The 13,354-nt window shown below is 37.7% G+C and overlaps 1 protein-coding gene across 12 annotated transcripts in view; it reads right to left on the reverse strand.

Moving 5' to 3' along the window:
- Positions 1–12,501, reverse strand: part of LOC135214459 (aftiphilin-like) — a 169,821-nt gene extending 157,320 nt beyond the window's left edge. For 7 of the 12 annotated variants that reach the window (XM_064248792.1, XM_064248783.1, XM_064248790.1 and 4 more), the window contains exon 1: positions 2,081–2,148. In XM_064248792.1, coding sequence (XP_064104862.1) covers positions 2,081–2,133 — 53 coding nt within the window. In that variant the 5' untranslated portion in view covers positions 2,134–2,148. Of the gene's footprint in view, positions 1–1,941; positions 2,258–12,221 lie in introns of those variants that run through there. The other 5 variants (XM_064248788.1, XM_064248784.1, XM_064248785.1 and 2 more) reach the window with 5 other exon arrangements.
- Between the last annotated feature and the right edge of the window lie 853 nt (positions 12,502–13,354).

The raw sequence follows: 13,354 nt of genomic DNA on the forward strand, positions 1-13,354 counted from the left end.
TTGTAATCAGCACAATAAAACAACATTTTGTTGCCTATATTAGTGAAAGTATGAAACTTTTTATTCCCGGGGTCATGGTTTGAACTGAAATTCATTTTTACCTTGTAATCGGTGGTTTAATCCTCACTGCCATCACAACTGAAACTCCACAGTGCTTATTTGATTGTAATTATACACATTTTGGTCTTAATTAATTCCAAATCCAAATTGCACTTTAACCACGTTCCTGATTCTTAAGCACTCACTCCGTAAACACAGTTACAAGCAGCAGACGACTACACTGTTTATGAGGTGCAAAGCTTTACTTCCTTAATTGTTTACTATACTCATTATTTAGTTAAACTTTCCTTCTAAATGTTAATTTAATTCATGTCTATTATTCCTTTTTTGTAACCAATTAACATCGAAAAATTACAAATATTTCGGATATATACTTATGAGCAGACAACGCAACGAAAAATGACTCCTCATTGCCAATATAGGGTAAACAACCGCATGGTACAGGGGTGGACCATGTACGATCAATGTGTACAACCCCAAGAAAAGTACATTATAACGCGTCCTGACACCGGAGTAGAGGTCTTTAGCTCCGTTTCTCACCAACAACAAGTCGCGTCTGATGCCCATCTCCGATATCAGGACGCGTTATAATGTACTTTTTTGGGGTTGTACACGTTGATCGTACATGGTCCACCCCTGTACCATGCGGTTTTTTACCCTAGTGGAACTTCACACATATACACCGATTCATTTACAAACTGTTTCCATGAATTCTAGTTGTCATAGTAATGCAGTAATGATAAAATTGCTATAATATGTACCTATATATACTACAAACAGATACGCTAATTTCACTTATTTCCCCGGTTTTGTGTAAGTCTTATACCTAGTTTGGAGGATAAATACATAGCCTAACAATTGACAACACTGATAAACAATTGAAGAGCGCAAAACTCCGCAAAACATGCCGTAGTCCCCTTGAATAAGTACTGGTTAGAGGTCGGGTTTATGATTGTTGTGATGAAAGTGCCCCAGCATCTATGGGTACAAGTGGTGTGCAGATTTAGCACAGGAAATGGGAAGTTTGTTGACACAAGTGACTCCGCAAACATCGAGATGGCGTCAATCTTCTAAACCTTTCAAGTAAAAATTTTGAAGGCGTTTTGGGGTAGTGTGCACTGCGTTGGCACACTTTTCATTGCCCTCTGTATAAATATTAAAATATGGCCTTCATTTCTAACTTTGGAGAAAATACTTACTTAGAAAGGAGAGTAGAGGTCTTGAGCTCCTGTTATCACCACCAACCACTCATGACTGACGACCACCTCTGGTAACAGGACGTGTTAAAGTACTTTTTCGGAAGGTGGCCAAAACCGCGGTAGTTGGAGAGTTGGCCAGTCCACTCGGTAGTTTACCCTAGGCTAGGTAATTCAAAAACTTAAACAAATGACACAAACAGAAACATACAGAAAAGGCAGTAAATAGCTATCCCCATCGGCGAGGGGCGAAAACTAGGCCACGGAAGCAGTTTTACCATTGTGGATACCCTCAACTACTAGCTATCCTAGCCTAGCACTGCTGGGGAAACTTTAATTTCCGTGCCCCACCCAGAAAGTTAGAAACCATCATTAGACAGTGTTCTCATATTGCATTTAATGGGAACAGCCACGACATGTTCCTAGTATTAAGCATCTTCCTGAATTCGATTACCTTGATGCATCCAACTTAGTTTAGCCAAGACCTTAGTACCTTCATCTTCGTCCAAGGTTAGACTACTTACTAGCCGACAACGGGCCTATCCTTTCCTACTATCTATGGCCGGCAAGCTATCAAAATGAGCACTTCAATCTAGTTTGTAAGGTACGATCAGCTTAATGTAAGTTTTAAATTAAGTCGAACAAATTAAATGTTGACTACCTATAAAATAGAAGTAGAGCCTACCTGTGATTGGTCTTTGGGGCCTACCTGAGCTGATTGTGTCATTAAGATAGCTAAGCCTCCACCTACATTACTCATCACCACTTCTCACTCACGATAGTATAAAACTTGTGCCACTTTTATCACTCAAATAGCAACGTACACAAAAACTTCACTGGTCACAACAAAGCATAGAATTGTACAAGGTCGTACCATATACGAAGTTAATATTTTGACAGCTGATAAGACGTTCTTGCGTTGCCAGCTGTTTTCACCCGTGTTCCGTTCCTCGTTTCTCTGTCCCCCATCGTTGCCAGATAGGTTTCACTTTGAAAAATTGTCACTGCAAAGTTATTCCACATAAACACCCCATAAATGATATATTTGATAACATAATAACAATTTATTATCAATTGAAATTCGTTAAAATCAAATCAAAGCTAAAAAATACATTAATATCAATGTTACGATCCTATATTGTGTTGGTGATAAGCTGTCAGAATGAAGCAGTCTGGTAAAATTGTTTCCACATTCAGCATTCACAAGAAAAGGTCCACAGAATAATAAATTCAAATAATGTTAAGTTATTGTTTACACTAAAATATGACTCACTTGTATTTCCAGAATGCTGGTTCATACTGGCACATACTTAAAGGTTTTTAAATATTAAAATACTACAGAATTTTCAAATTTCATTCACAGAGTAACTCGTTCTTAGAATGGAAAATTTATATAATACTTGTAACCAAATATTTCCACAAATCAGAAACATGAATATACTATTTATGGATATTGTTGTTATATACTTACTTCGTGAATTGACATGTAACAATCAATTTTGCCATAAATATAGTTAGGCCAATATAAAATTCATTGTAAACATATCATTTCATTGCACATTATACTAAAAAAAAAAAAAAAATTACCAGCTTAAGCCACAATGTTATTACTGCTAGGCTGAGCAATCCATGATGACTCACTCAAGTCTTCGTGTACTTGCCGACAAAGGCAGCAACATCTGTCCACTAGTTTGGACTCATCTTTTCTTTAGAAAAATAAACCCAGAGAATTGCCGAATAATTTTAATGATAATGCTATTTGCGTGTATTTTCAATAACTCATGAAAGTGCAGCTATAGGCATACAAGAATGTAATAGCCGAAACACTTCTTTACATCACTGAAGGAGTCTGACATTTTTTATATGAGTACTATATATCTATATTAAGGCAGCCTCGCAGTTACATTTTAACATGCGATGTGTAACGCCAGGTAATAAATAAAACGAAAATACTTAACTAAACAAGTTTCTTTTCTACTCTCCGTTTATCAATGCTTGCAAGGAAGAGTTCGTGATTGCACGTAGTTAGGAAGTTTGACTGCTCATAGAATGTAGTAAGTTAACTCACCGCCTTGGGCGAGGTCGCGGTCGACATGCTCGCTTTCTGACGTATTATTATTCTTTAAAGTTAATAATAATATATACGGTAGTTTTTGCCCCTTTCCTTCTTTCCTATGTGTTTTCTTCCTTTTCTCTTCATTACACACACACACACATGCATATATATATATATAATATATATATATATATATATATATATATATATATATATATATATATATATATATATATCACATCGAACCGTGATTCATTTATATATCATTCGAGCTACAAATGTCCTTTAATATCTAAATTCACTCTACCCAGGAATGCCTAGGAATGATATATTTTCAAATATGTACCGAAGGGGAATTTTAGTTGATAATAATTTCGTCCCCACATGGGATCGAACCACTGTCCAAGTGGACGGGAACGAAATCAGGACAGACAATGACGCTATCAATTCCGAGGTAGAGTGAATTTAGATATTAAAGGACATTTTTAGCTCGAATGATATATATCTATCTATCTATCTATCTATATATATATATATATATATATATATATATATATATATATATTATATATATGTGTGTGTGTGTGTGTGTGTGTGTGTGCGTATATATATATATATATATATATATATATATTATATATATATATATATATATATATATATATATAAGAAAAACTTACATCAAAGGAAAATTATAATTGATCAGTGCTTCTTTCCAGGCCACGATCTGAAACTTTTTTTTTTTTTTTTTTTTTATTTTTTTTTTTTTTTTAGATACGATAGACAGACAGGCCACTTTTCCATTTTGCTATATCAAGATAGGTATAAGATGACTTCGACTCTGTTGTACATATTCCTTTCGAATTTAAGTTCTGTACTTGGAATTGAAATCAACCCATCTCCACCATGATAGTTGATTTCTGCAGCTCTTGGCTAAGTAGTATTAGATTTGTCACTTTCCAGTACATAATCTTGTTTATTCATGATTTTAAGTATTCTAAAAAAGAAAGCTATTAAAATGGCTTTGTCTGTCCTCCGCGTTTTTCTGTCGGCTCTCAGATCTTAAAGATTGCTGAGGCTAGAGGGCTGCAAATTGGTATGTTCATCACCCACCCTCCAATTACTATGAAACATACCAAACTGTAGGCCTACTGTCTCAGTAGTTTTTATTTTATTCAAGGTTAAAGTTACCATGATCGTACGTCTGGCACCGCTTTAGGTGCAAACAACAGAAGCCACCACTTATGGACCGTGGCGGAGATTTTCATACAGCATTACATGGCGTACAGAAAACTAGGTTGCACGGAAGAAACTTTGGCACATTTTTTACTTGTTTTTTAAGCTTGAAAAGAGCATCCACTGTAGCATTCTGTAGAAATTATGTTGACATAACCAAGTCAAGTTAGAGGGTGACCTAGGTTTATGGGATTGTTATACCCTCAACTGGAACCACGACCTGCTTCGTCCTTCGTGACAAACAAAAAAATAGCCAGAGTAAAATCTTTTTAAGCAGAAGAAGAAGAGGGAAAAAAGACTGTCCATGGGCGAAGAACCAAATAAAGAGAAAGTCAAACTCAGTTTGCCTCCATTCATCACAAAAGAACCATCTGTCTATTGCCAAAGGACGACGGACATACAATTCCGTGTAGTACACATTACAAGTTCAGCAAAGAAGGCAGACTACAGAGAAGAGTCAGCCCTGGATCTCATGCTGGTTTGATGCTAGGGATGAGAGAAATCTTATGAGGACCTACACAGATTCATGGTATCCGAATTCTTCCTGCCCCGACCCTCCAGTGCCCAAGGAACCCTCAGCTTGATGAACACCACAGCCTGGACGAACTCAAGGTTTTGTCAATGCTCCCTGCATGTAACACGGATGGGGAACATAAGATGGTCGACCCATCGCCTCCCACCCATCATCCGATCTGACCTCTCCAACACAGAGGGAGTATTTATGGGAGGCCTCCTGAGGCACACAAATGAGTTGCTGGGGACCTCCAAGGTCATGCAACGCATTGTCCCCCGGCATTTGCCAAGCCATGTTTAACCAAAACCAAGACAACAGAAACCAGTCCAACACTATGCAGAAGGACCCGTCACCAAAGATTCAGAAAAGCTGCCAAAAACTTTGCCCCCTGTTATAGCAAGCGAAAAACGAGAAAAGAAGTCACCAAAGGTGCTATCTCTACCAGGTTCTACATTACTGACAGCTCCTCCATTAAGAAGTTCCTGATAGATACGATCACCTTTAAGATCTTTCCTCGATTAGTAGAACAGAGATGCAAGTCCCCAGAGAGCAGCTTCCATCACGGGCTGTCAAGGGCAGCCACATGCTGTTGTATGGCCACTCATACCTCACCCTCCACCTACTGGAGAAGAAATGGCAGTGAGAGTACATTGCTGCTAATGTCCAGGGCCCCCTGCTTGGCCCTGACGAGTGTGTCTTCGAGGCCTCCACTGTAAAATTTGTTGATCATGTCTTGACAAATGGCGTCCATCTCCTGTCCTCCAAGGTGTCAGTTACCAGGAAATTCTCCACTCCAACTACCATAAAAGGGCCTCAGGGATTCAGATGAATGGTAAATTACTACCACCAATAACTGTTGAAGATTGCGCATATCATGACCTCCTCTATGATGCCCTCACCAGAAAGAGCAATGCCCTAACCTTGGGTTTCACTTGACAAAAGACTTTCAAAGCCCCAAAGACACCCTGTCATCCTCCACAGTTCCAACATTCCCCAATCCACGGGTCAAAATCACTCTAACCATGGACACCAGCGATGTTGCTACGGGTGCTATAATAAAAACAAACTGTTCGTGGGAAACTCCAACCCCTTGGCTTCTTCAGTAGGACACTGAACCCAGTTAAGAAGGAGCACAGCACCTTCAACAGGGAACTATTTGTCATACAACTAAGCATCTGACATCTCAGACAACTACTCAAGGATATTATCATTATCCAGTAAGTGAAACCTACACCTTTTACCATCGTAATGGACTACCAATCACTTACACACACCCTTACCTTATTCATGGACTTTACCGCCCCTCTTGGATGACAACAACCAAATCAGTAACACAAAAATTCGTTTGGCCCAGATCCAAAAGTGATGTGAAAATATGGGTTAAATAATGCATAAAGAACCTAAAAAGTAAAATAACCTATCACACAGAATCTGGCATTAGTGAATTTACCCAACCCCAACATCATTTCAGCCATCTCCTCATCGACCTACCCCCATCCAATGACTCCAGATACATCTGCACGCTACACAGTTACAAATTAGCCAGAAGCAATTGCAGTACTGGAAGTAACATCAAACACCTGCGCCTATCAAGGACCAGCTTTCATCTCCAAGATATGGGCCATCCTAGCTAAATTAATGGTCAAATTTACCACACCACTGCCCAGAACCTTGTTGTCAATGGCCTGGAAGAACTCAAAAGAGCTGCCCCATATCCTCAAAGGCAGAAGCCTAGAATGGAAGTCACAACTTTAGCATGTCCTTCTCGACCTCTGTATTTTGCCTTAAAGGAAGAATTCAATACATCGCCTGCCAAAATTGTACTCAGCAAATTACTCTTTTCCATGAAACCGACGTCCAACCGGAGGAATAATCTGCAATAACTTGCATATTGTTACATTATTTGTTATTTTTCTTTAGTTGGGAAATCACAAAAAGCTTTGTGGGTTTCATTGCTAAAATCTGGTTCAGACACCAGCTTCGACAGCTAGACATGAACCACCATATGGTCACATATCTACAATCACTAAAATTACATGTCACCAGTTTTCCATTCTCATACATAATTAAAACAGGTCAGTTTCTGAGAATAAGATCAGCCCACACTCTGAACTTCCCTTTCCCTTACAAGCTAACCTATTCTATATTCATGGAAACGGTCTCCTTAAAAGCCTTACAGATTTGTTCTCCAGATTTCCTGGAAAAGGAAATTGAACTAATCTGTCAGCAGCTGTCCTACACCGGTTTTACAGGTAAATCACTCCCCCAGAGATTAATACAACATAAATGTTCTGTTAGGTATGGACAACAGAGCTCAGCTATTTTTAACTGCTTAAATAACCATAATCACAGAATAAACTGGAATTTGTCACATATAATTTATAACAGCAATTGCCAGTTCAAAAGCCAGATGGTAGAATCAACTTTGATTAAATACGATGAATCTTTCAAAACGAGCGTGGGATTCAGATATTATAGATAAAATCTTCCTCCAAGCAGCGATTAAGAAGATTACAGAGAAATTGTCAAAATGGATGACTTAATGGCTAATTTGTGGACCTCTTGGTATAAATAACGCGTTTTCTGTACTAACTCTTCTCATTCATCACATGCCTGAAGAGAAAAACAGTTTGGGCTCTGAAATATAGTAGCTACTTTTTACATTTTGGCATTTTCATTGGCTCCTTTTATTAGATATACGTATATATGTAGATAAGCGAATACCACAGGAAAATGATAGTCAGAAATCAAGGCGCTTTCGTCTTTACTAAGACATTGTCAAGGAGCAAATGAAATACAATTGGAGAAAAAGCCCTTAAGAACATCCCAGAAAAAACAGAGAATTTAACATTTTGATGGTGATTGGAGTAGTAATGAACAAAGGAGGCAATGTTAGTTGATTTCCGAAAGACTAACATTGCCTCTTTTGTTCATTACTACTCCAATCACCATCAAAATGTTAAATTCTCTGTTTTTTCTGGGATGTTCCTAAGGGCTTTACGTGTCTGTAGCCCGCAGTTTATTGATGCTGAAATTAAAACTATTTATGATATAGCATTGAAACTTAAATACCCAAGGACTTTTGTAGATGTGGCATGGAAAAGAGCTAGAAAAACATTTTATTCAACTAATGACAATCTTGAATTTAGTAAGCATAACATTCTAAAATTACCCTATGATGAAAGGTTTTTAGATTCCTAGAATTTTAAAGCTTTTCAACATAAATGTTTTTTTTCAGTAATATTAATGTCAAGAGTTTAGTAATAAAAAAATTCTCCTAAAGATCTTCCAGGCTGCATATATGAAATTCCTTGCAAAAAGTGTGAAAAAGTCTATTACGGACAGACCGGTAAATCTCTTTCACAATGTCTCAAACAGCACCAATATTCTGTGAGAACTGGGCAAATATCGAATGCGTTATTCGTACATATGAGAGATTTAGATCATCCTATTAACTGGAGTCAAGCAAGAGCCTTAATCCCATGTAATGACACAGTTAAAAGAAATATCACTGAATCTTGTTTCATCAAGTCAAATAATAGAAGTGTTCTAAATTTAAGTCTTGGTTGATTTAAACTTGATGCTTTCATAATGAAAAAAGTTGTAGATAAATATAAGCAACAAAATCAATATATTTAGTTTTTACATGTTTTGGACTGTAAAGATACTTTGTAATTTCGGTTAGGGTCAAATCTGTTTAGGTTTGTGACCGTGTGATATCCGATAATCCTGTATTATTTCTTTTAATTTTTACCCTTTTGACAATTATCCATCTGGTATTCCTGATCTTGTTGCGTACCTGAGACCTTTCTCTCCAATTGTATTTCATTCGCTCCTTGGCAATGTCATAGTAAGACGAAAGCGCTTGGATTCTGACTATCATTTTCCCGTGGTATTCGCTTATTTAATGAAGTCACGTGCATCTACTGCGATTTTTAAGCATATATGTAGATATATAATATATTTACCTATCTCGCATCACCACTGGCGAAAAAGAAGAGAGTGGGTGTAGGTCCTGAATAGTTTAGACTTTATTTCTAAGCCACTAAATGAAGGACTGAAAGGAGAAGGGGCTGATTAGTAATGGGGTCCGGTACTAAGTTTACAAATATGGCAGCCTTTCTTCCATTCGTATCAAATCCCCTCCTTTAAATTTAAACATTTAAATTTTTTTTAAATTGTAGGATCAAATTTATACATAGCTCTGACTTATATTTTCATATTAAAATTATAACTGTCTTTTTTAAAAATGAACTCCATGATATTCCTTTCTAGAACATTTGAGAAATAGCCATCTATTTTACCACTGTCCAATTGATTCTGTGATTGTTCCTGCTGACTTGTACAAAAATTCTACAGTTCATCTGAGCATATCTTATATATTTTTTAATTCCGTTCTCTTCTTTTTTCCTGTTTCTCTAGTCTGACCTATATAATAGTTATCACACGACTTGCATAAAATTTTTTATATACTCGTCCTTTATGATTATCGGGAGAGTTCTTTAATAAATGCTACTTTAACTCCAAAATTCTAAAGAAGATACGGGATGGCTTCATATGATTATTATAATATGGTAGTAAAGCAATATTTTAAGGTTTCTTTATTGTTTTGATACAGTAATTTTTACCGCCACTAAACCATTGTCTAATACATAGTAAGGATATTTCAATTTCTTGCCTAATCTTGTCAATTTCATCATCAATATTTTCAGGGCTACATACACGTGATGCTCTTAAAAACATAGATTGTTCTATTTATAGGGGAATCCAAAAAGGGTAGGCACCCATCCTTTCACGTTTGAAGGAAGGAAGCAGATATGTATGCATTAAGGATTATCATATTTGTAAACACAGTACTGGACCGTAGCGCTAATAAGTTTTGTCGCCCGCCTACCCCGCCCCCCTTGACACCTGTCCTTTGTGGAGTTTCAGTCTCCAAAGGTTTGTATCTTTGTCCCCCTAGCTTATATATTGTGATTTCCACCACTCTGTATTACTCCTTTGTCAATGGCTTGAAAAAGAAGTCGAAACTAGTCAGGACCTACACCCTTTTGCTTATTTTTCCACCTCTAGTGATTTGTGGTATGCACACACACACACACACACATATATATATATATATATATATATATATCTATATATATATATATATATATATATATATATATATGTGTGTGTGTGTGTGTGTGTGTGTGTGTGTATATGTGTGTATATATACCTCTATAGATAGATGGATAGATATGTCTTGTTACTGTAATTTAAAAGCATTTCAAGTGTAAAAGGCCCATTAAACACAACACCAAACAAATAAAACATGCACTGAAGTTTCTTAGGCGTAATTGAGTTTTCTGTGCAGCGTATAATGCTGTATGAAACTCTCAGCCACGCCCATGAAACATACAGCCACAGCCCAGTGATAGCCTGTGTTGTTGGCAACTATAGCAGTGTCAGACGCATGATCATGGCTAACTTTAACTTTAAATAAAATAAAAGTTACTATGGCTAGAGGGCTGCAATTTGGTATGTTTGATGATTAGAGGGTTGATGGCCAACATAAGGTGGTGGTGGACTGGAGAGGTGCAAGAATCAATTAAAAGAAAATCACAAGCATTTAAGGACTGGAAAGTAAGGTATACACAGGGTGCAGAGGAAGGGTACAGAGAAGAGAAAAAAGATGTGAGAGGGAGGGTAGGTACGGCTCTTGGAAGTGTGGCAGAGCAGTTGAATGAAAGACTAGGAACAAAAGAAGGAGAAAAGGATATCTATGAGATTTCAAACTTGACAAAAAGGCAGAGACAGGATTTGGGTAAATTGGGTGTCATCAAGGAAAGAGGTGGAAATATATTGTATAGGGATGAAGACATTAAGAAGAGATGGAGAGAGTATTTTGAACAACTTCTAAATACTGAAAATGAGAGAGAGGAGATACAGAATACAGAAGTGAAGAGAGCATTAAGGAAAAAGAAGAATAGTAAAGCACCAGGTCCATCAGAATTCCAAATTGAAATTATCAAATTACTAGGTACAGAGGGGGAGAAATGATGCTGGATTTATTAATACTTAGGATCTACTTTAAGTCGAGAGGGAAGATGTGAGGCTGAGGTTGACAGTAGGATAAAAGCTGTGTGGGGGAAGTGGAGAGAGGTAGCTGGAGTAGTAGTATGTGATAAGAAAGTGCCAATCAAGCTAAAAGTCAAGATCTATAGCACAGTTAATGTATGGATCGGAAACATGGGCTCTAAGAGGAAAAGAGGAGGTAAAGCTTGAGAGAACAGTGATGAGAATGCTGAGGTGGATTATGAGAATATCGCTGCTTGAAAGACTGGAAAATAAGGAAATAAGAAGGGTAGGCTTAGCAAAGATTACTAAGGTGATAAGAGAGTCATATTTGAGATTGTATGGGCATGTGTTGAGGATAAGGAGTGAGTGAAGAGGGTTTAGGAGGAACCTGTTAGATGAAGATCGAGAGGGAGACAGAGAATTAAATGAGGAGATAAAGTGAAGGAAGACATGGAGAGAAGAGGTTTGGTGGAGGATGATGCCTTTGATAGAAGGCAGTGGAGAAGGCGCATCAGGCAACCGACCCCTTAATGTAGGGATAACGGTGGGAAAGAAGATACCAATTTGCAGGCCTCTAGCTTCAGTAATATTTACGATCTGGGGGCGGACGGATAGACAAAGAGTCATCTCAACAGTTTTCTTTTATAGAAAACCAAAAACTACGTATTCCAGTTGACAACAGCATTACAGCCCTGATCAGTACAGTCAGTAGGTGACAGCAGCAGTTGTATGAAATACAGCGGTGGACCTGTGATAAAACGAGTCAATCGGTCGTTGTTTTAATTTGAAGCAAGTGTTCCAACGGATCAACCTAACTCGACCCTGGTGGGAGCTAACGAGTTCTAAAACAACGACAGACTGCCCATTTTCATCATAGGACGGTGGCCATTTCTAATGTCACTAACGCCGTTATTCCACACCTGCATATTTATATTAATACCCGTGTCACCTACCAACACTCCTCATTCACTAGTGATCAGAATTAAAGTACTGTTATGTCAATGGAAATACATGGTTTTTTGTGTAATGTCTATGAACCTTTAAGTTCAACACAGTAGATAGATTGGAATTAAAAAAAATTTTCTCTCGTTTTGATTACCTGCAACTGAGGTACAAATTCAGAAAAGAAACAGTCCTCTTCTTCAGCCTTTGAGAACGCACTCACAAATCCTCTCGTCACTTGGTTTGTAATACAGTCCTGAATAGTTCATCTTCATTGAGGTACTCCTGCAATTTGTTTTTCGTTCCGCAGCTGTGCAATAACTATAGTAACTTAGCCGTTGCCTCATCCAATAAAAACCGCCCTAATTTAAGGTCAGATCAATGTGATATGAATCTAGTTTTTCCTTGAAGTTCGTATGTTCCATCATCCGAAAAAGGCATCGCTTGCAAAATCTGGTTTACGCGCCTCTACATGTAGACAAAGATAACTCAAGTATCTTATGTCAACTGAATATACAGATAGACGGGATTGGGTTTCTGTAAATAAATACCACAAATGACTCATCCCCGTGTGAGTCTGTGTGACTCCATCTATGAACTCACTTATAAGCCAACCTCGTCCGTCGTCTGCATCACACCTGTTTATGATATATCAACTTTCACAGGTGTTATTTGACAAATTGATTACCGGTTTAAATCGAGCTGCGGCCATCCATTGTCTGATGAATTATTGATGCTGTGCGCGGCGGGTATCACACCCCCACGAAATTGTCGTCTTTGGTTAGTTTTCATTCCAAATCACTCGTAATTTAGTTTCTGGCTTCCTGTGTTTCTTGAGTTCCTCATTCCACTGTTTGAGGTGCAAGATTGACATAGCTGATATCCATAAATGCTAATACCATATACCATAGTTCACAACATTTTCTTTCTAGATATGTTGACGTGTTATTGCTATATTTGGATTGTATTTCATATATACGATATCCCAACACACTACCAGGCTTATCAAGCTCTTCTCTAGTGACACTAACAAACATATGGACATACAAACAGACAATTAAGAACTTAAACATAGGTTCCTGGCTCCTCGTCGCTTACTCGTGGCAGACAGACTACACTTCAAGAGGTGGACAGTTTCTTTCCCGCTCTTACTTGCACAGGTTTTTCGCGAGTATTTTCTTTGCCCAGCGTTCATCAGCATTTGATTAACTCTGTTTGTTTTTCTCTTATTTAGTATTATTTATCTAACACTTATCTCCGTTGCAATTACCCGTTCTTGATTCACCATCT

Source organism: Macrobrachium nipponense, chromosome 45 (assembly GCF_015104395.2).
Source record: "Macrobrachium nipponense isolate FS-2020 chromosome 45, ASM1510439v2, whole genome shotgun sequence".
Lineage (NCBI taxonomy): Eukaryota > Metazoa > Arthropoda > Malacostraca > Decapoda > Palaemonidae > Macrobrachium > Macrobrachium nipponense.